This window comes from Triplophysa rosa, linkage group LG23 (genome assembly GCF_024868665.1).
Source record: "Triplophysa rosa linkage group LG23, Trosa_1v2, whole genome shotgun sequence".
Classification (NCBI taxonomy): domain Eukaryota; kingdom Metazoa; phylum Chordata; class Actinopteri; order Cypriniformes; family Nemacheilidae; genus Triplophysa; species Triplophysa rosa.
In genome coordinates, this window is record NC_079912.1 from 13,616,830 (window position 1) to 13,638,918 (window position 22,089).

The 22,089-nt window shown below is 38.0% G+C and overlaps 2 protein-coding genes across 6 annotated transcripts in view; one reads left to right on the forward strand and one right to left on the reverse strand.

Annotated features, from left to right (window-relative positions):
• plcd1a (phospholipase C, delta 1a) lies at nt 1-18,729 on the forward strand. Of its 3 annotated transcripts, XM_057322546.1 has the most exons (16): nt 1-178; nt 498-578; nt 6,853-7,011; nt 11,111-11,339; nt 11,682-11,811; nt 12,240-12,468; nt 12,577-12,778; nt 12,955-13,099; nt 13,741-13,893; nt 14,834-14,983; nt 15,587-15,746; nt 15,858-15,974; nt 16,449-16,627; nt 16,835-16,970; nt 17,079-17,228; nt 17,448-18,728. In XM_057322546.1, exons 2-16 carry the CDS (start codon nt 572-574, stop codon nt 17,537-17,539), a joined length of 2,238 nt encoding a protein of 745 aa, XP_057178529.1. In that variant the 5' UTR covers nt 1-178; nt 498-571; the 3' UTR covers nt 17,540-18,728. The 3 variants fall into 3 exon arrangements, with proteins under 3 accessions (XP_057178529.1, XP_057178528.1, XP_057178527.1); XM_057322545.1 differs by lacking the exon at nt 498-578; XM_057322544.1 differs by lacking the exons at nt 1-178; nt 498-578 and adding an exon at nt 1,469-1,630 and having other exon boundaries at nt 17,448-18,729.
• vill (villin-like) overlaps nt 18,710-22,089 on the reverse strand; it is a 9,380-nt gene continuing 6,000 nt past the window's right edge. For 2 of the 3 annotated variants that reach the window (XM_057322542.1, XM_057322541.1), the window contains exons 14-20: nt 21,854-22,033; nt 21,391-21,536; nt 21,176-21,320; nt 20,643-20,831; nt 19,781-19,840; nt 19,395-19,619; nt 18,710-19,144 (exon numbers count right to left, since the gene is read on the reverse strand). In XM_057322542.1, coding sequence (XP_057178525.1) covers nt 19,031-19,144; nt 19,395-19,619; nt 19,781-19,840; nt 20,643-20,831; nt 21,176-21,320; nt 21,391-21,536; nt 21,854-22,033 — 1,059 coding nt within the window. In that variant the 3' untranslated portion in view covers nt 18,710-19,030. The remainder of the gene's footprint in view (nt 19,145-19,394; nt 19,620-19,780; nt 19,841-20,642; nt 20,832-21,175; nt 21,321-21,390; nt 21,537-21,853; nt 22,034-22,089) is intronic. The other variant, XM_057322543.1, reaches the window with a different exon arrangement.

The window sequence follows — 22,089 nt, forward strand, 5'->3', positions numbered from 1 at the left end:
AGCGAGACGTTTCTGTCAGTGGATAGTTTCTAACACTGGTTTTGCTCAAACCAGACAGCATCTGGACGGCTGTTGGACGATAAACTATTTTGTCGACTCCAACTATTTGTCTTGCCATTTAAATAAGTGAAAAGTATAAAAGGAGCCATGGAAATAAATGGAAGTCCCAGGAAATTAGGTAAGCCTCTTCATGTTTCTAATTTGCTCCGCGTGAGAAGTGAACGTATTTGATTTGAAGCGACGTGACTATAGGGACAGCATTGCTTTTTTTGCTGCTTTGATATCAAATTAAATTTGTTGTAATTTTACATTTTAATGCAACAATTGATTGTGTATGTTTCACAATTGTAAATTATTTTATGTAGTTTTAATGCTGTTGCCTGGAATGGCTGGGGTTAGGAGACCTGTTCTTCTTGCTTCATAATAATAGTGTTTACTGTTGCACACCCAGTACTATTGTTTTATACTCATGTAACGAGTATAACTTTTGTTTTAAGATTTTAAAACAGCGTTTGCTGCCCTGTCGTCTTTCATCTAAGAACTTTGTAGACTACCCCATGCTCTGGTCGGAATGAAAAGTAAGACCACCAATACCCATACTTTGAATGCTTTTCAGTTCTTCGATTCTTAAATGATGCATTTATATCCTGCCTGAACATTATAATCGCAGCGTCAGGGATATAGGGGTGAATGAGGTCATTCATTCATAATCATAAAATGTATGAATATTGTAACTAACAAAAAAATACAAACGATGGAATTGAATATGGTATAGCTTTTCTTTGTGGACCAGTGATGTGACATGCCTGACACCAAACCACGGTCAGCATGCAAATAACCCACACGCGAGGTTTTAGTCAGAAGAGGGCGCCCTGTCCCAAACCTGCTCCTTCGACTCGTTCCACCTCCTACACAAGACAAGTTTCAGCCTCCGTGCAAAGGGTTACATTCAAAAATACCTGCCTAACAAGAGGACGTATAGTTTAGACAGACTGCTAAATGTTTTGCGTTTAAGAAAATGTTTAAGTGTTTAAGAGAATGATTCGGAACTACACCAGTGTACGAGACCTAGCCCATCTAGTTCTTGCTATTCTGGCAAGCTAGTACATTATATAATATACATTATATAATACATGTAATAGCATGTCAGATCTAACTTACAGGTGCGAAATCTAGAGAAAGATTTTCAGCAAGTAATTCGAAACAAAAATAATGAGTAATTTTGCATTATAATATGAATACTGAATACAATATAACACGATAAATATGATCATTTAATATTATATAAATATCAACATGTTTTTATTTAAATAATATTTAATACATGTTTGTAATTTTATAAAAGTATAAAAAATGACGTTTCTATCAATGTGATTATTTTAGTTCCATCCAATCAAATTGCTGGCAATATTTTGCAGGGCCAATGGGAACCCGCCCATAGAAAGTTTGCAAACGTCATGGTATACAACCATCATGTTCGTTTTCTTGCCAAAGAAAGTAGATTGCGGAATTCCGTTGAAGAATGCGACAATGTCCTGTCTTCGTAAATCTCGTCAAAGGACGGTGTCCGAGGAGTTGAAATATCAAGAACAGTGCAAGAACGTTGCACAAGAGAACGGGAAACGCTTAGGTGGGTGTCACGCTTCTGTCTGGTGGTCGCGATTTACATGTATACGTGCCGCTGTTGACTAACGTTAGCCTTTACGAAGGACCATTGGATATAAATATCATTCCTTCTGAACGTTTACCATAGCAACCAGCGTTTCCTGGAAAAATAACGTAGTTGCTATAGTTTTTGTTACGAATTAAGTTTGAAGTTTGTTACAATGTTGTTACTACACGTCCCGAACACTCTCCGCTATCTTCAGTAAGTTAAAGGGTGTGATTTGTGGCTTGTTTGTTTGCTGTACAAAGCTGTAATGTAAAGAATTTTAATGAAGTCTTAAATTGCACCAAGCGATGTGAGTGGATGTGTCCTATAGATCGATTGAAGTGTCCAATTTGCACCATAAGCTGTGGATGTGTAGATCGATAGAAAGCAACAGGCACAAACAACTATGTGTGTATTTCAGGAAGTGGAAAACACAGGAACCTGAGCCCAGATTTGTTTCTTTGGAATAACAACCATTTTATGTGGAATGGGGATGAATCATCTAAGTTAGCTTTATGATGCTTTTTCAAACGCTGCAAAACTGAACGGTTTCGTGCATGTGTTTAATAGAAGTGAAATAAATAGAGTCAGACTACAAACTATTTATTCTCTTCTTTGCGAAAGAAGTCCTTTGCTGTTGGTTAACTTCCCCTGATCCAGTATGCTGGTGGCTGGTGATCACATAAAAAGTTTTCTTGTCCACAACTTCAGTGTTGCTGTCCTGAAAAACAGTGCCACCCAGATGAAAGTAATTACCACTCAGTTTAAAGGGAGTGTATAGTATACCCAAAATGTCATCAATAATTAATCCTCACATCAATTTAAACCTGTATGACTTGCATCATGTTTGTGTGGAACATCTAGAAAAATGAATGTCAGAATGTCAGAGCTGTTCTCATCTATACGAAGGAGACATGGGGGGTAATCTGTGTCAAGCTCAAAAAGGGCTGTCAAAACATCATAAAAAGTCACATACAGTTCATGGAACTTGTCCGCTATAGGCCTACGTCTTTAGATTAAAAAAACTTTAAAAAGACCCTTTTGACACATGCTTTTTTTTAGCAAGAGATGAATGGACTGAAATGTAGAATTTTCAAATTCATGAATATCTTGCTTTACGGCCATGGTGAACATTTTAAAGGCTTTATAAGTGCTTATAATAACCAAATAAAATACACAATAGCCTACCTCGCACTGTCATTGTTTTTTCTGTCTTTCGCCCTATCCTCCAGCCTTTCTCAAGGCACGATGAGGGACTTTCCTCCAAGCTGGGCATTTGGGAGCGAAGCGCGGGTTGCGCCGGAACTCATGGCGCTTTTTGTGCTTCTGCACTTGTACTTGTACTTCTACGCTTTTTGTACTTCTGTACTTGTACTTCTTGTCACATAAAAAGTTTTCTTGTCCACAACTTCAGTGTTGCTGTCCTGAAAAACAGTGCCACCCAGGCCAATCCAGATGAAAGTAATTTATCACTCAGTTTAAAGGGAGAGTATACCCAAAATGACATCAATCATTCATCCTCACATCCATTTAAAGCTGTAAGACTTGCATTCATGCTTGTGGAACACCTAGAAAAATGAATGTCAAAATGTCAGAGCTGTTCTCATCTATACAATGGAGGCATGGGCATCAAATCCATGAAAATCTTGCTTGACAGCCATGGTGACCTTCCTCTTGCATTGTATGGAAAAAGGAGCCTGGTGATTATTTATTTTTGCCTGAATATTTATTTTGTTTAAAGTTTTGCCTTAATGGGATATGTCTTGAAGAGACTAGCATTAATGTCACAAACCCACTCACGCAGCCATGCCTCATTTCATCTACAGTATTGTATTGGAATGTTTCGGCGATAGTCACGTTTTATTCTTGACTCCTGCTGCAGCATGTTTACCTGAACAAGTAAAACCCACTTTGACTTTGCAAATCATGCCTGGCTGGCGCTGTTTCCATCATTTTTAGAATATTACAAAAATGAAACAAATTAAAAAGGAACTGATGATTTGCTTTTAAACAAAAGTTGAACTTAACCTGGCACACTGAATGCTTGTGCAATGTGCTTTGAATGTAAAGTAGCCTGAATCCCACATTTTCCTAAAATTCAATTAGCTCTCCTACTTTGCAAATGAAGTAACGCTAGTGTGAGACCACAATGTTCACTTAAGTAAAACTGAGTAAAGGTGTGTTAGTTTTGAGGTCTACATTCACAGGAAAATCCTCAGTGTTTACCATTTTTCTGCCCTGTGCATGTGTGTATCCAAGTCTCATAAACAGCCCCTGTGGCAGGAGCTCGTGAAAAATTGGCCACAGTGATTGTGGTTGTGCCCACACTCTGGGCCTCAGAAGCTGGAAATATTCACAGTTCCTCTGAACTATTAATACCAAAACAACAGTTTAAAGGAGCAATGTGGGATTTTTAGGAGGATCTATTGACAGAAATGCAATATAATATACAAAACTATGTCTTCAGAGGTATATAAAGACCTTACGTAATGAACCGTTATGTTTGTAATACCTTAGAATAAGCTGTTTCTATCTACATACAGAGCGGGCCTACATACATTGAATTCGCCGCCATGTTTTTTTACAGTAACCCTAAACGGACAAACAACTCTAAAAAGCGCGTTTCCTCTCCCTCTACCCTGCGGTACGTAGTCCGGTTGTCCCTGATTGTGCAAAGGGGGGGGAAACGTCTACTAATTTACTCCTAACTGCTATCTTGCAGTCAGATCAAACGCCTTTATCAGCATTGCTATTTACTGTTAGCTAGCTCTGCCCTCAAACGTGCTATGCAATGCAAGCATGAAATGCTTAGCTTTATCAAAGCTTAAACCACGCAAATAATAATGCAAATGAATAAAATAAGCGAAGACGACACGAGTATATACAAGCATCACACTGGTTCCAGATAAACAATGACGCTCAAAACTTGTCACGAACTGGCAGAAGAACCCAAGCGCAGGCAGGCAGTGAAGGGGTTAACAGATAATATTTATTATTATAAACACAAAACAAAAACACACACAATGGGGAAAACGAAACTGAGATAAAAAACTGAAACAAAACACTTCCCACGGGGGGCAAAAAACAAACTAACAAAACAAGGCACGATAAAACTCAAGCAAAAACACAAAACTCACAGCTCGCAAACAAGGCAGGACACAGGACCACGGGCGACAGCATGGACACAATACACAACGTAGTACACGCAATACAAGAGCACAGGACAAAGAAACAAGAGGGTATAAATAGGGAAGACAAAGGAGGGATAACGACATGGGGCAGGTGTGGGACATTAAACACTCAGGGAAAGATAACGAGGAAACGAGAGGAATGGGGCCAATGACAAGACACTGGAGAGAACGTATATTATTGTCAAACGGACAATGATATGTTTCTCTCCACACATAACCAAAGGCTTTGCCATGGCTCTGCTACAGGACCAAGAAAAACATGACTAAGGAAGCAGAGCCATGACAAAACTGCTCCGTTACACAGCTAATATTACAACAACAACATCTTGGTTCTAACAAACAGAAAAAATGTTACTCACATACTGATCCGAATCAATGCAACCTCCTCGGGGGTGATTTGTAGACGATCTTTCTCTCCAATATTAACGCAGGTCCTAGCTCCTGCCTGACTTTTATCCTTCTTTTCATACTTAAAATCCACAGACCCTTTATTGTATGTAATAAATTTAAGACAACGCTCTTTCTACAGTCTTTCTAATGCCCGCATGATCTCTTCCCTGCGTCAACATGCGAAGACATGCTGTCTCAGCCGATGACATCTTTTTGTACTGTGGTGTCCACCGTCATGTTTGGACTGAGAGATTGGTTGCAATTCTCAAACTCTAGTGGCCGCTATAAATCCCGATCTAGACCTTTAACCAGTCGGTCATTTATGACTTTGATATCAGCACTATTATTGTGACAGGACACCATTTAAATTTGTAGCTTGGTCACATCTGAATGTTGCAGGTGTTTAAGCACACAGATTATTTTTGGTGTTTTTGCCTTTATTTGTACATTAACAGTGAGTGGACAGGAAACAAAGTAGATGAGAGAGGGGTGGGATCGGGAAAGGACCGCAAGCCGGGACTCGAACTCGGGTCGCCCGGAGCACTTACCACAAGGCTATCGGCTCCGACTAGCACACAGATTTTTAAACAGTAAAAGTAGGAAGTGAAAAAAATGTTATGGAAAGACTGATCATTTATTGCAACACTGACGTGCATTGAACACGTGCACCACCCACATATGACACAATCAATGGGATATACACACTGCTTCCATGTATACTGTTCAGTTAGATAGCCTAAATCTGCTCATCTAGTAACATTCAAATTAACTTACTGTATTAAAAAATATGAAAAATATTTAATGTTACCGGACTAAATTAAGTTGCACAACAAAAGGTTATTTTTAAGTGTTAGATGAAGTAGAAATAAAGCACTTTCTATAGTGTGTGTTGTTTTCATTTGGCTTTGAATCTGTACTGTACTGAAGGTGTGCAGGTTGTAATCTGTGGTGTGTTCACACACTATCCTGATCTCTGTGAGGAATGCAAATCACTTCTAATCTTTTCTCTTTATCAACATTGCGGGTTTGTGGTTTCAACACACCATGCACAGTTTTTATTGTAACTACTTGAATTTAAATGGAGAGAAAACCCGAGCAAATGCATTGAGTGTACATTGACAGTGATGTACATCAATATTCCTTGCATTAAAATGGTCTCACATTTAAGCTATGTACTACTAGACTACCTACTGGTTTAAAAGGGCTGATGCAATGTATTTTGAGGATTATTAAGAAAACGACACAATTAGAACAATAGTAGTTCAGTCTTGGTTCGTTTATTTGAACCTTTACCTCACAGATAGCTCGCCAAGCAGGTTTTGACTGTGAAAGGCAAAACTATGTAAATGTAACTTTTTGCTATTGTGTGTAGTGATGTATGTAGCCAAGTGCATTATTGTTATACTTTATATGATTAAGCTTTGAAGAGATTTATGTCATGGTCTATATTTAGTGTTTTACTGGAAACTGGAACCACTGGTTAAAGGTGCATACACTGTTACATAAGTGTGGTCTAGACATCTGTAGTTCATGTCAGCTGATCAACTCCTAACCCATTTTACGACTTTTGGAAATCCATTCCCACCAACACACCAACCCTATTCTTTACTTGACCTTTAGGTCTGGAGGGAGATGTGGACCTGCAGTTTTTGCTGAGGGGTGGAGACCTGTTAAAGGTGAAGTCCGGCTCATGGAAGAAGACCCGCTTTCTACAGCTGAAAGAAGACTGCAAGACAGTGTGGCAGCAATCCAGCAAGAGGTTCAAGAGTCACCAAATCTGTGAGTATCACCCTACTGCTGGACTCAAAACCAGGATTATTGTTGCAGCGTATGACGCAACAATCATAGTTTATTTATCATAGTTTATTTCCTAGCTGATAAATGTTTTGTCATGTCATCTGCTGACATCATCAAGTATTACATAAGCCTAACTTCAAAGGGCTCTCCAGCAAATTCTGTTTAATGTGCCTCGGCCCTGCCCTTCAACTCCCCCGCAAACAATATTCAAGTCAGTATCAAACAAAGGCTTGGGTGGGAAAGCAAACCGATAGAATGACCAGAAAGGATTTTGTAGTCATCTTCAAATCTTTTTCCCACATGTTGTCCCGAGCCCTCGGCACCTCATCTCTTCCTCTCTGGTTCCTCCCGGCCAAAGGCCGCAGATCAGACCTCTTTATCTGCTGCCTGCCAGACTGTAGCTGTCTAATCTTTCGTCAGTGTGTGCGAAGGGGAAAAACATCACAGGCCTAATGGAAATTACGAAAAGAGCATAGCAAACAAATTTCAGGAGAAAACACTAGATATCTTTTGTATTTTGATTTTGCATTATAATACAGCTGGCTAAGAAGAGTATTACACATGCAGCAGAGACATCACAGTCTTGTTCTGAAAACAATGATGTCAGAATGGTTGGACAATTTAATTTGACACCCCGAATCAGGCTTTATTTGTGTAGTTAAAAGTTACAAGTTGAAGTAGAGTCCACATGCTTGTAGAGCATAGGTTTTAGGCGAAAAGTATTGTATAACATAATATTTCAACTGGATAAGCTGTTGATTTGAGAGGTTTTTCACCTCAGGAAGTTGGGTTTTTATTATCTTGAAGTGATGGTGCCAAGTTTATCACAACTTTAAATGGTTTGGGGCGGGAGAAAACTGAGGAAACTCCGCCCACTGTCAACAATCCAGGAATGACACTGACTGTGTTCTTTTATTAAAGTGAACCTAAAATCAAAATCAACCTAAAATCAACTTTGTGTGATTTTTTACTCACCCACATGACGTGCTCTCGTGAACGAGTGCCATACACTGACAAGACAGAGGAGAATATATCGATTAAAGTCGGTATTTTGGTTTGTTTTTCGCACATAAAGCATTCTCGACGCTTCAAAAAAATTCAACTGAGCCACTATGTGCGGATGGACCAGTTTAACGATGTCTTTAGTTCTTTTCTGGACCTTGGCAAAAACTGACACCATGGTTTCAGATCTCGGATGTCACCTAAATATCTTTATTTGTGCTCCGAAGACGCCGGAAGTTCTCTAAACGTGTTTAACGTCATGTGGGTGAGTAAAAACATCACACAAAGTTGATTTTTGGATGAACTATCCCTTTAACACAGTGTCTACACCGGACGCATTAAGACAATGTCTAAAATACATTAGAAACGCATTAGAACCCATTATAATTTTACATTTGTCCAAACTGGATGCGGCGCAACGCGACAATCCCATTAGAACAAGCCGTGTGTCGTGTCCAAAGTAAACACGGTGTAGTGTAGACAGTGTACAGTAGACTTCTGACTGTTATTTTCTTCTATCATTAAACAAAAAGCTTTCACATCAGTCCTGAGACTGTATTATAAATCAAAGCTTCCGTCATGTATCATACTTCATATCGTTGGTTGGAGCTGTTTTCTCAAAAACAGAGGGGGTGGGCTCCTTTTCCACCTAGAAACCACCTAGCAACGCCCTAGCACTCACTCCCTAGCAACCATACAGCAATCCACTAACAACCATACAAAACACCTTGGCCACTGCACAACTCAACTCAGCTTTATTTATATAGCGCTTTTTACAATTTTCATTGTTACAAAGCAGCTGTACATGAGACATATTGACCATAAGCAAAACAATTAAAGTTATACCTGTAAAAACAAGAAAAAGGTGAAAACACAGAAGACAGACATACCCACATACAAAACACTCCACAAACACAATATGCACACGTACTAACACACATAGACATAGACACACACGGACGCGCACGCACACACACACGCACACACACACAGACAAGCACGCACACACAGACACGCACGCACGCACAGTGAAAGCACACATTTAAAAGTGCTGCGAAACATCCCCCTCTGCCTTTTAGACGAGGCTCATGTTTATAATAATAATCTTGGGGGACAGATTCATTTAAAATAATATAATCATCTACACAACCATATAAACACAACCATACAACAATCCTAACATTATCACATCATTATCATTTTTCATATTCTGAAAAATATCACTTATTCACCCTCATGTCATTCAAAACTTCAAACCCAAAAGAAAATATTTTGACTGAGAAATGTCTTGTTCATACAATGGAAGTCAATGAGGGCCAATGTTGTTTGGTTACCAACATTCTTCAAAATATCTTCTTTTGTGTTCTGCAGAAGAAAGTCATTCAGGTTTTAAATGATTTTTTATTTTTGCGTACTTTAAAAAAAAAAACTTTTTGTATTCAGTCAGTTAGCAGATGCTTTTATTTTCAGAGACTGCTTACAAAAGAAGAAATATTATGAATGATACAATATACATCATCAATATCAAAGCTGTATTCAGCGCTAGATATTTTATGTTTGTGTATGAGCAGCAACTCTACGCTTCACCTCTACAGGATGTGGTTTGGTGACAGGAAGTATTTGGGACTGCAGGGTATTGGAATAGAAACTGTGAACTGATGATGAGACCTGCTTGCAGAGCAAAGAAAGAAATATTCTAAAAAGTTGTAAAACCAACAGGTGACTGCAACCACTGCAAGAGCAAAGTGTAAGCTGTGATGTCATAGCTTACACATTCAAATAAACAGGCACTTAATGTAAATAAATAGTTGTCGTTGGCATGTTTATGCTTTATTTTGGCAGAATACAGCTAATTTTGAATGTAGAAAGCTGTTTTTTTTCTCACATAGTGTGTCATACTCTAGTTACATCTTTCAGGCTAACTGTCAGTGTTAACCAACCAAATCTTCAATGGCAATATTGAAAGCCATAGTGTTTATACTTATTTATCATTTCTGTTTTTAAAATTCTAGATTAAACTAACGTAACATCTGTTTAAACAGTTTTAATGTTATTGTTTTGTACAGTATATAATTATGCAAAATCAGATTTGTACCCTGGTTAGGGTCTTTCTATCATAGTTTCAGTGGAATCTGAAGGATGTAAGCAGGATTCAGAAGACATACTTTGTTTCAGGGAACTTTATCCAAATAGTTCTCCAAAAGTTCCCACATTTGCCTTTTATAAGCACGGCCACGTCTGAAGCAGCAGATTATCTCCAGCTGTGGCGATTCTGTAGTATTTATTCAGCGCCAGTCTGCAGAGTACACATAACCCAGCCCTAATCTGATTTTCTCACTAAACCATCCATTGTGCTTAAATGTTTCATTAGGGATTATGAACACATTATACAAAAGAATGCTCACTTCTCTATTGAAATACCCGGCATATGTTGTGTTTTGGCTGATGGTGTGCTAGTATTCCCACAAATTCAATAAATCTAACTAGCAAGGTTCCCATGCTGAACCGCTTACACGAGACAAATGAAACTGACCATTTAGTTTTGCTGGGTGATGTGGTTCACAATCTAGACCAGCACTAACCGGCATCAACCAAAATGGAAATTCAATCCTGTTGGTATTAACTTCTAGTTTATCAGACAGGTTTATCAAGTTATTTGCATACCTAACAGTGAATTAAAACTCAGGTTCTCCTCTTTATTATTTAATTGTCATTTTTAAAGTAAGCATAGATAAAAAACAAACTATTTACCCAGACTGGTTTTCTTTCTAAACACTGCAGCATTTGTTTGAATTTCCCCCATATGTGTGTACTGCATACACAAACAACTACACAATACTCCGTACATTAAGATAACATTAAACATGCATAATCTGATAGGAACAGGGGTCAGATTGTTCTATTTAATGGTGTGTTTACATAACACACATAACACTGGCTGTACAAGCCAAAGGGCAAAGCAGTGAATGAAATGTACATACATTTCAGGCAGGAAAATTGCTGTATTCAAAAATGTAATTTGTGAATCACAAATAACTAAATAGTTAAAGTAAAGAAACATTTCTTGCCTTATTCGCAGTCAGCCTCGAGGACGTCAACTCTGTGCGGCACGGTCGGCAGACTGATGGGCTCAAGAAGTACACAGAGCCATCTATGGAGGACCGCTGCTTCTCCGTCATCTTCATAGGGCGACGCAAGAACCTGGACTTGATCGCTTCATCCAAAGATGAGGCCAAGCAGTGGGTCAGAGGTTTGGAGAAGGTCATCAGCAGCATGCGCAACCTGAACCGCCAGCAAAACAGCGAACAGTATCCTTGATCTGTCATTTTCAAAGGGGGTGCTAGTATTGTAGTACTTATAGGGACTTGTATAAGAAAGGTTTTAGAATTCAGTTGTTGACACTGTGATATTTGTAGGTTACAGGCAAAAGTTACTCACCGCCATTTTTTAAATCAGGATTAATGTATTTGATAACCTGAAGAGTGATAGTGCTGTACAAGCCAATATCTTGTGGCTACTATTTGGCTGGTTCTGTGATCGCAACATTGTTTTCCAGTGGATGATTTGAAATATGTTTAGGTTTTTGTGTATGTACAGTTCCCAAATACATTTTCAGCATTTAATATTCAGTCCTTACATCACACAAAAAGCTGGATCTACACATGCATGCGCAAAGCAGACAAGAATGGTGACAACAAAATGACGTTGAAGGAGGTAAAGAATTTCATGCGACAAATCAATTTGGAGGTGGACGACAGTTATGCTGAAATGCTGTTTACGGTAAGAGAGAGACGTTTCATTCAAATTTACGCAGATGTTTTGTTATATAAATCTATTTTGCTGAATGAAAATAGAATTTTTTTTGGATCATTGAGATTCTTGGATTATGATCTTTTGTTATAAGAATTAAACACCCATACAGCTATGATTTGTTATTTTTTCATAATAGTAATTACATCTCATGGGAGCATTTGATTTATTTTTATTATTATGCTTTTATTTTAAATTTGATTGAAACCTATTACATATATTCATTTGTAATACATGTTATACATACAAATGACAGAAAGAAAATAGTATCACAATGCTCGTAAAGTCTTAAACAATGCTTCATAATTATAGATTCATTGATTCATTGATTCATTGTCCTGATTTTCATGCTGGTACATTTTTCAGTTGTTTTCCAATTTTGTTGTTTAATTTTGCAGAAATGTGATACATCAAAGTCAGGCACTCTGGAGGACTCGGAGATTAAACATTTCTACGAGCTGCTGACTTACCGTGAGGAAGTCGACGTGATCTTTAAAAAGTACGGCCATTATAAAGAGCAGATGAGCTCAGACGATCTGCTTAACTTTCTCCAGCATGAACAGAGGGAGCCAGTGGGTTTGGAATATGCCCATAAGATCATTGAGAAATACGAGGTGGATGAGACAGGTAATGGAACTTAACCTGATGACATAAACTAACATGAGGTTCGATTTGTATAAATGTAATTTTCTGTTCTTCAATTTTAGTAAATGCAGTGTTTTTTGATTTTCCTAGCCAAACAGATGAAGCAGATGACTAAAGATGGCTTCCTGATGTATTTCAGCCATGAGGAAGGCAGCATCTTCAACTCCGCTCACAAAGATGTGTACCAAGACATGCGACAACCGTTCAATCATTACTTCATTTCCTCTTCCCATAACACCTATCTGATGGAGGACCAGCTGAAAGGTCCAAGCAGCACAGAGGCATATATCAAGTACGAACATAATATCTAATAATATATTTAATGTCTATTATATCACTGCTGTCCCTCTGAAACCTTGTATTCTCCATATTTTGTGATTTTTATTTTTTGCCAAAAATCATTATCACAGACAGTTCTAGTTAACTTTAAGCAGTACATGTGAGCTAATGGTTTCTGTTGTCTTGTAGAGCGTTACTGAAGGGCTGTCGCTGTGTGGAGCTGGATTGTTGGGATGGTGCAAACGGGGAGCCCGTCATCTACCATGGACACACCCTCACATCCAAAGTGCTCTTTAAAGATGTCATCAAGGCCATCAAAGAATATGCTTTCAAAGTAGGTGAACCGACATTATATAGACCACTTTGCAAGACGTAAACACATCTTGTTTCAGTACAACAAAATGCAACCAAAAGAACTGAATCAAAATGTGAAACATCTTTAAAGGTCCAGTGTATTTTAGCAGCATCTAGTGGTGAGGTTGTGAATTGCAACCAATGGCTCACTCCACCCCTCACCCCTCCCTTTCGAAGCACTACAGTGGTTGATACAGAACTAAGATGTCTTCACGTTTTAGCATCTTTGCCGAACAAGATAACTTATTTACGAAATGCGCTCTGTAGAGCAATTTGTCCGTTTAGGGCTACTGTAGAAACAACATGGAAAATTCCCTGTAAGGGGACCCGCGGTGTATGTAGATAGAAATCATTCTAAGGTAACAAAAACATAACGCTTCATTATGTAAGGTCTTTATACGCCTCTGAACACAACACATAGTTATGTATATTATATTGCATTTCTGTCAATAGATCCTCCAAACAATAACACACAGCACCTTTAAGAATGAAAGTGCTTTATGTTTACATCTTACAAAGCGGTCTATATTTATGAAGAATTCTAACTCAAAGTTTGTAAAAAAACAATGTTGCGTATTATGGAACACATAGACTTCAGTTTCTCTGTCTCTTTTACGCTAGACCTCAAAGTACCCAGTTATCTTGTCTCTGGAAAACCATTGCAGCGTAGAGCAGCAGAAAACCATGGCCCATCACTTAACCTCCATCCTGGGCAGCGCTCTTCTCACTCAACCCCTGGGGAATTACATGCCCACAACATTTCCAGGACCTGAGGTAAGTCTTGTCCATGCCTTTAATAACATAGACTTGACGTGCATATGCTGCTGAACCTACGAAACACACTGTATACCAGTTGCAAAATAACATGAAAGTGAATCAAGTTCACGTTCTTTACATACCTAGAGATGGCATATCGCCACCTGCTGGATGATGGTGACAGCACTAGACAAAGACACGTGACTAAATGAAATCCAGATGACCTATTAAAAGCTTTTTTCACCCCACCCCCTTCATTTTAACTCAAATGACTTCCTCATCATCCCCTTTCACATCCTGTTGTCCTTTGTATACATGAATTCAAATCATGTCTCTAGAGAGAGGAAGTGTTTGTCAGTACAACTACCATTAATGTGTTGCTAACATGAGCTTTTTCACATCTTTAACTAGATTATTAGATTATTTACCGAAACATTTCAGCCAGGTTGTAGTTTGCAGGAGCAATGTCAAGACAGCACAAGTTTAAACAGGTTTTTACAGAGCTGCACGACTCCAGAGAAATCTGGTGGTTAGGTGGGAGGGGCTTCGGTATGATGTCACAGCCTCTGAGTTTACAAGCTTGTCCTACAGGCATGTTTGGAATTCGAGCAGCTGGATCTGCTTTGGGGCGTGAAGGGCAATTTTGTGTTTTCGTTTGTCGAATTATGTTTCAGATAGACAGTAACGTGAGCTTTGTCCCTTACTGAGACGTTCTGCCAGTTTTCATAAATGGCCTTATGGGACAAAGCAGGATGAAATGATTCATAAGGAAAACATCTACCGTAGAGAAATAACAGGAAGGAATCATCTTTTCGTGCATATTGTTATTATGCTCTGAACGTGATCTGTAGTTTTTTACTAGCTGTATTTAGATCTGCGTGGAATTTACCACCGTAGAACAAAACTGTGCAGATTTCCTTTGATAAAAACATTTGTCCTATACATGTTTTGTTTGCAGGAACTAAAGGGACGTTTCCTAATCAAAGGCAAGCGTTTGAATAAATTAGCCGCGTCGTTCAATAATAACAGCACAGAGGACGTGGACAGTGTGTCTGAGGAAGACGAATCTGCTGAACCGAAAGAGAATGAAGAGAAACCCAAAGACCAGGTTTGTTTTAAAAGCCTGCAGTCATTCAGAGATCAACAACACATCGACTTTTAACCAATCAGCAGTTAGCATAAAATTACCCACATTAGAAACCTTGACAGTAAAGGTGGTAAGAACTGTTACTATACCACAGCGAAGTGAAAGAACAGGTCAGAATACTCGAGTGGATAAACAAGCGCTACAGTCATGGACCAAAGCAAATAAAGCTAAATAACATGCAAACTGTCTACTGAAGCAAGAAAACATCACAAGTCACACAGTGACCAGCACAGTTATATAATCACATTGTCATTTACAGATATATATTTTTACATACAAATGTTACAAATTTCATATTAAAGTACATCAGCAGTGAATGCACGGCTGTTTCAATATGTTTGCATACACAAGCTGTGGCAGATAAGGTCGAGTTCAAATCGGCACACTCAGCTGTCGCAGACATTCCCACAAAAACCTGATTCAAATCAGAGAAGCTCAGATTTCTTCGGCTCATAAGTATTCATAGAATATAATACAAAGCTTAAATGCACTGAAAAAGTCACCAGATTGTCCAGCAAATGTTTGTACATCACTGTATTTGAGATGTGTTTTTGTATTTTGTAGAAGTCAAAAAAGATCAAACTGGCTAAGGAACTGTCAGATCTTGTCATCTACTGCAAGAGTGTTCATTTCAGTAGTTTTGACCATTCAAAAGAAAACCAGGCGTTTTATGAAATGGCCTCTTTTAAGGAGAGCAAAGCTGTGAATTTTGCGGAGAACTCGGGTAATTCCTTTTGGTTATTTATTTCTTTTTTATCCGGCTCAAACATCAAGCATGACGTTTTATGACTATTGGATTTACGTTGCCTGATATCCTATTATCAATATTTTAAAGCCACAGCATATATTCATCACAACATGGATAAACTGAGTCGAATCTACCCAGCCGGCTCCAGAACAGATTCTTCCAACTACAATCCAGTGCCATTATGGAACGCTGGCTGCCAAATAGGTTCGAAGCTCCATTGATTCACACTTATACTACAACAATATTAAGATGAATCAAATAAAGGAACAGTTCACCACAAAATGAAAATTGTCATCATTTACTTCAAATCTGTATAAATTTCTTTGTTCTGATGAACATATATTTGGAAGAATGCTTATAAACAAACAGTTCTTGGCCACCATTGACTACCATAGAAGAAAAAATGCTTTATACATTTCTTTGTTCTGTTGAACACAAAAGAAGATATTTTGAAGAATGTAGAAAAGCAAACAGTTCTAGGGCACTATTGACTACCGTTGTCATTTTTCCTACTATGGTAGTCAATGGTGGCCAAGAACTGTTTGGTTACAAACATTCTTCAAAATTCTTCAGACATTTATATAGATTTGGAACAACTTGTTTTTGGGTGAACTGTCCCTTTAACACTAATGTTCATAAAGCTGCTTCTCTGTTTTTATCTCTTATTTTGGTCCACAGTCGCTCTGAATTTTCAGACCCCCTGTAGGGAGATGGATCTGAATCAGGGCTGCTTTCTACCCAATGGCAAGTGTGGTTATAAACTGAAGCCAGAGTTTCTGAGAGACCCAGCATCACAATTCAACCCTGTTAACCTCAGTGTCGGCCCTTGGCTACAAAAGAAGTACCTGCATGTCATGGTGAGACTAACCATATTGTTTGAATGCTTCTCCAGTGTGAAAAAAGTCACCAGCTGAGCATAAATATGATGTCAGCAAAGAACACTGTGAAATCTATACCGTCACCTCACCATTATGTGTGATTGAGAATATCCAGTACCCACAAATCTCTGTCACCCATGTGCCCAACCTTAAACACTTACCACTTTATATGTTGTGTCTGTTAAGGTCATCTCGGCCCAGCAGCTGCCGAAGCTCAACAAGGACAAACAATCATCCATCGTGGACCCTCTGGTAAAAGTGGAGGTCTGGGGCATACAAGCTGACAATGCCATGCAACAAACCAATCACATTGACAACAATGGCAAGTGAACCTATAGTGCATTCGTTCAGCGTTGATGCATTTGAAAATAAATATTTGAGGCTCACAACCGGAAATGTATAAATAAAGTGTTTTTTTAATTGTTTATAGGTTTCAATCCTATGTGGAATAGCAAGTTTAAGTTCCTCGTCTATGTACCGGAACTGGCTTTGGTGCGATTTTTGGTGAAGGACTATGACGCTTCTTCCCATAATGACTTTGTTGGACAGTACACCATCCCTTTCACCAGCATGCAGATGGGTTAGTTAAAAAAGTCTAAAAATAAAATGTCTGTTATCATTACTCGCACTCATGTTTATTGAAATTCACTTTTATTTACTTTTATTCCAATTGTGTTTCATGAAAAAAGGACATAACATAATAGAGAAATAATATGACAAGTATGACGTTGTGACTATCCCTTTAACTGAAGTGACTTCAAGGATATTTAATAATTCTGAAATGTTTCTCTTTCTTCAGGCTATCGTCATGTGCCTCTGCTGACTAAGAGAGGAGACCTCATCCCTTCAGCTGGACTCTTTGTACACATCATGATTCTGGATGCTGTATAGACTCAATAGTGTGCAGGCCACTGAGGAGGACAATCAACTGTACAAAATCTCCTCAGCAAACACATTCTAGGAAAAGTTTCCCTAAGTTTTGGATAGTTCATCAACTGTCTATCCTTCCTTGCGTGCACTTTTTAGGTTACAATACACAGTAAAGTGTATTTTAAATCATTTTTAACATGATTTTACCCCCACAATCAGTGCATAAAATGTGTGTACATTCATCCAGAAGGTTTAGAAGTTACTGTCTGTTACATTTTAGTTTTGGTCATTTGGAACTATTATGTTGTGGAACATATTTATTTAGTGTTAAATGTGGATTAAGAAAAGGAAGATTTTTTGCCTAACACTGTTTTATCTCTAAAATTGTTCATATTTAAAAAAGTATTTAAAAATACTACTATGCCTCATGATCATTTAACAGAGTATTTTAAATAAGTGTTTGTATATTATTTTGATTATATAACCTTTGAGGTTGACCGAACGGCAAGCCTTTATATCTTATTTACGTACATCTCAAATAAGCTTTGTATTTTTAAAGAGATTTAATCGTAACACTAGCATTCCTGTTTTCTAGATCTGTGAAATTTGTGGTAAATATAATGTGATTTTTACAGTAGGTATTAGCCTGTACAATGGATTTGCTGACTATGCTTAGTTTTGAATACAACACCACACTTTTAAGTTCAACTCAGGATACAACCATCGGACAGTGACCTGTTCACACAATGTTAACAAAACAATATTATCTTTTTCTTTATTTTCTGAATGTTTACCCTGTATGGATGGATTCATAAATTAAGTTGTGTTTCTATGAGAATCTGAACAATAGGTTAGTATCTATATTATTTTTTAGAGTAGGAGAGTTGCACTACAAATGTCTATAACATTAAAGAAAAAACGTATACTGTATGCTTTATATTTGAGGCATTTTGTATAAATTTTGGGTACAAGGAATTGTTGCTTCAATTGTACTAGTTTAATAGAAATGTAAAATGATCTAATGTGTGTTAGAGGACAGTTGTTACACAGACAAGAACTGACTATAAATGGTGCGGTAACATCCGTTTCTTATGTCTTGATGTGATGGTCTTACATTGTTCTCTAAACCTGCTTTACTGACAATGCTAAAATACATAAATGTTGTGTAACTAAATAAAAACAACACAAGTCTTCTAAGCATGTGTTTTTATTAGTATACTAAACAGGATTTATAAGTACTCTAAAGACAAAATCACAAGTCATAATTTCAAAGTTGTATTACAATTAAGTATTTTCATAAATATGAATATATTTACAAAAAAAAATCAAGTTATGGACAACTTCGTTTAAAAGTGTGATATTTTAAAATAAATAAACCTCTTACATTGCAACGCCTGGGCCAATCAAAGTTTCTCTTATAAGTGACAGTGTCCCAGCCCCCCCACACTACCCTAAAAAGTTCACCAATCAGATTTGAAGATCAGATTTTGTCACAAAAAAGTACATTTATTCTCAAAACAGTCCTGCCTTCTTTTTAAGGTCATTCTGACGCCATTTGGGCAGTCGTTGGAAATCATTACGTGTGCACCCGAGGAGATTCTCAAATTCTGTATCAGTCAAACTGACCTGAAATAAACGGTGTGAATAAAAAAAGTTGAATATAAGCAAAAACACCCTACTGTATGTACAGTAGTAACCTTACAAAACACACAATATATAATAATGAACTTTACACTGCAGTAACTGTTTTCATACTGTAAGTACAATACAACAACTGTATGTCTGTCCAGTTATTCCAATAGCAAACCAAATAGACAGTATGTATGCTGTCACTTATTTTATTCCATTTTTGAATTTCAAAGCCCTTTATACCCACCTCTCTTTTGTCAGGGTCCACTCCATGAGAAGGTTGACCAGGGGTTTTATTCACTAGCTCCTCAGACCTCACAGGCTGTGCTTTACCAGAAGACTGTCTCTGTGCACTGGAGCTGGACGACTGTGTTCGCTGGTTAATGGGTTTGATATTTCCTGGACCTCCAGGAGCTGTGTAACTCCCTGCACCTCCACCTGACTTCTTATTCGGATCTATGTTGTTAACACTCTACAAGAAAATGCGATTGGCATTATGTTAGTTCCTCTGACATGTGGATCATACTTATAAAGGAATGCAATAAAACAGGATTCATAGATTGGATTAAATGACAGTGATCAATGTGTTGGTGTTAGAAAGGCCAGCAGTGAATCAATAGGGGGAAAGTTTACCACAGTGATTTGTGAAACATCACCCAGCTGGCTTTTCATCTCCTCGTATGAAAGGCCACCCTGCAATAGAGTTTATAAAGTCTTTAACTAAACGGAAACAAGAATGTATCTATTGTGTGATAGGGTCAAAAGTGTTTAATGTGAATAGAAAATGCAACCCATCATTCAACTATGATATTTTTGTTCATCAAAGACAAAACGTTTCTTTCCTTTACTTTCTATGGTTTAAATACTGTCAAGTAACAATCGTTTTTTTTTTGTTTTTAGTTGTAAAACTGAAGTAATATAGCCCTGCAGAAGCCAAACTAGCTATGACCAGCAAAAAAATATCTCACAAATAAATAAATAAAAACACTACATTTGTACCATAATGAAACCATGGCTAATTTTCCATGGCTGTTATTGTAATGTATTATGGGAATTTATTCATCAGGCATTGTTTCTGTGTTATTCTCAAGAAAGATGGTGAGATGGTGACCAAAAATACTTTTTACTAAGATTTTTAATATCTATAATTATTTTCTAGGCTGCATTATATAACTGTCTAAATATTGCCTGATATCGGTTGACATGATTGATTATTGGCTACCATAATTTTCCACGCATGCGCAGCAAAGGTGATGCCGAAAATGTAAAGCAGGGTTTTTCCGTTAAAAAGTACAAATATACTTCATTACAGTAATAGCAGACACGTGGCTTAGGAAAACAAATATGGTAAATAAAAAAAAGATTATGAAAAAGAAAATGATTATGTTACGAAACTTCTCAAGATGTAAAGTACAGATTGATTGCGTGGCAGGTTAGTGAATTTACGCTTTGCATTGCTGCCCCCTAGTGGACAATTGATGCTAGTTCAACTCACGCTCCACTTGTGAGGATCCCAAGCATCAAACCATCCAGTGAAGGTGAGGGGTTCATTGCCCTGTTTAACAGTGATAATGGGTGTCCCGGGGTCTCGTCCTGCGGGGTGGGTTTGAAGATATTCCACTGCACAAAGATTTGCCTCCTGTGTCTCATACTGGTTAGATGAGTTACCAATCCAGAGGAATATCTGAAAAGGCGGAGAGCAGTTTTTAAAAGAGGGATATAGGTTATAGTAACCTGGGCTGCAAATGGGTGGGGCAAAGGTGCACGGAGTCAAGAGAGTGAATTTCAAGGGGGGTGGAGTTCCACCTCGAAATGTGGAGGACTACATATGAAAATGCCTCCAACAGCTATGCACATACATAAATATATGTTCAGCATTATGGTTTAAAAATATAAAATATGTCCGCCATTTCCAGCACTGTAACCTAATACTCAAAACAACTAGTTGTTTGTGCACATTTTGCATAACCCAGACTGCCATCACCACACCACAGCCACACGCAGAAGCATGCACACACATAATCCCACCTCCTCCCAGGTATCTAGTAACATGACATCATCTTCATCCAGGTCATCCTGTGTAAAGTCAGCCATTTCGGTCATGAGGAATCGGCCCGTCTGATTGGAGCATTCAAACAGGCGAGGAGAGTGAAGCAGGTCTTCTTTCTCCAGTCTGAAGGTGAACATATTTTTTTTTAGTTTGCGTATAAAATGATGATGTCGTGATTTCTCCGCAGATTTACCTCTTGTCACTGGCGTATGGACATTTTCCTCCCAAAGCCACCCAGAAAGCAGCTGGTTCCTGTCCCTCCATCACTATCTGTTTATCCTGCTGAGAGAGCACATCGGCTACGGTTTTTCCCATCTCCCTTTCATCACCACTGCAACCCTGTGAACACAACAACAACGCAAACACATTTTTTTTTTAAAGAAATACATTATTTGTCTCATTAATGTGCCATTTTTCTAGTGCGTTAAATGGGCACCATTTTTTCTTCTTTTCATTTGTTAATTTGAAAAAGACAAATATTCCACATAGGCTTTCAATAAACATTAAAATCTGTCTTAAAATCTGTGTGCACAATAATGTAAAATAAAACTTTTTTAAAACAGTGTATAACTATGTTAACTATTATTATATAATAATTACATAAAGCAAGTTGTAATATAATGAAGTTTGACCATGTAAAGATTTGAAACACTTGCCTTTCCATACCACAAGTAAATGACCGCATCGGTTTTGAGCAGAAAGACGTCATTGGTGTTCAGAGAAGAGGCTCGTGCTGGGACCTCTGTAGCCTTTGTGTTCATTTCATGCGCCCCTCTGACCTGGAAGAGCCTGGCATCAGGGTTAGGGTTCACCACACCCGCTCGACCAGTCCCACCCTGAGAACATTAACATCGGTCAAAACAATGCATGAATGCCTCTGCACTTTCTATTA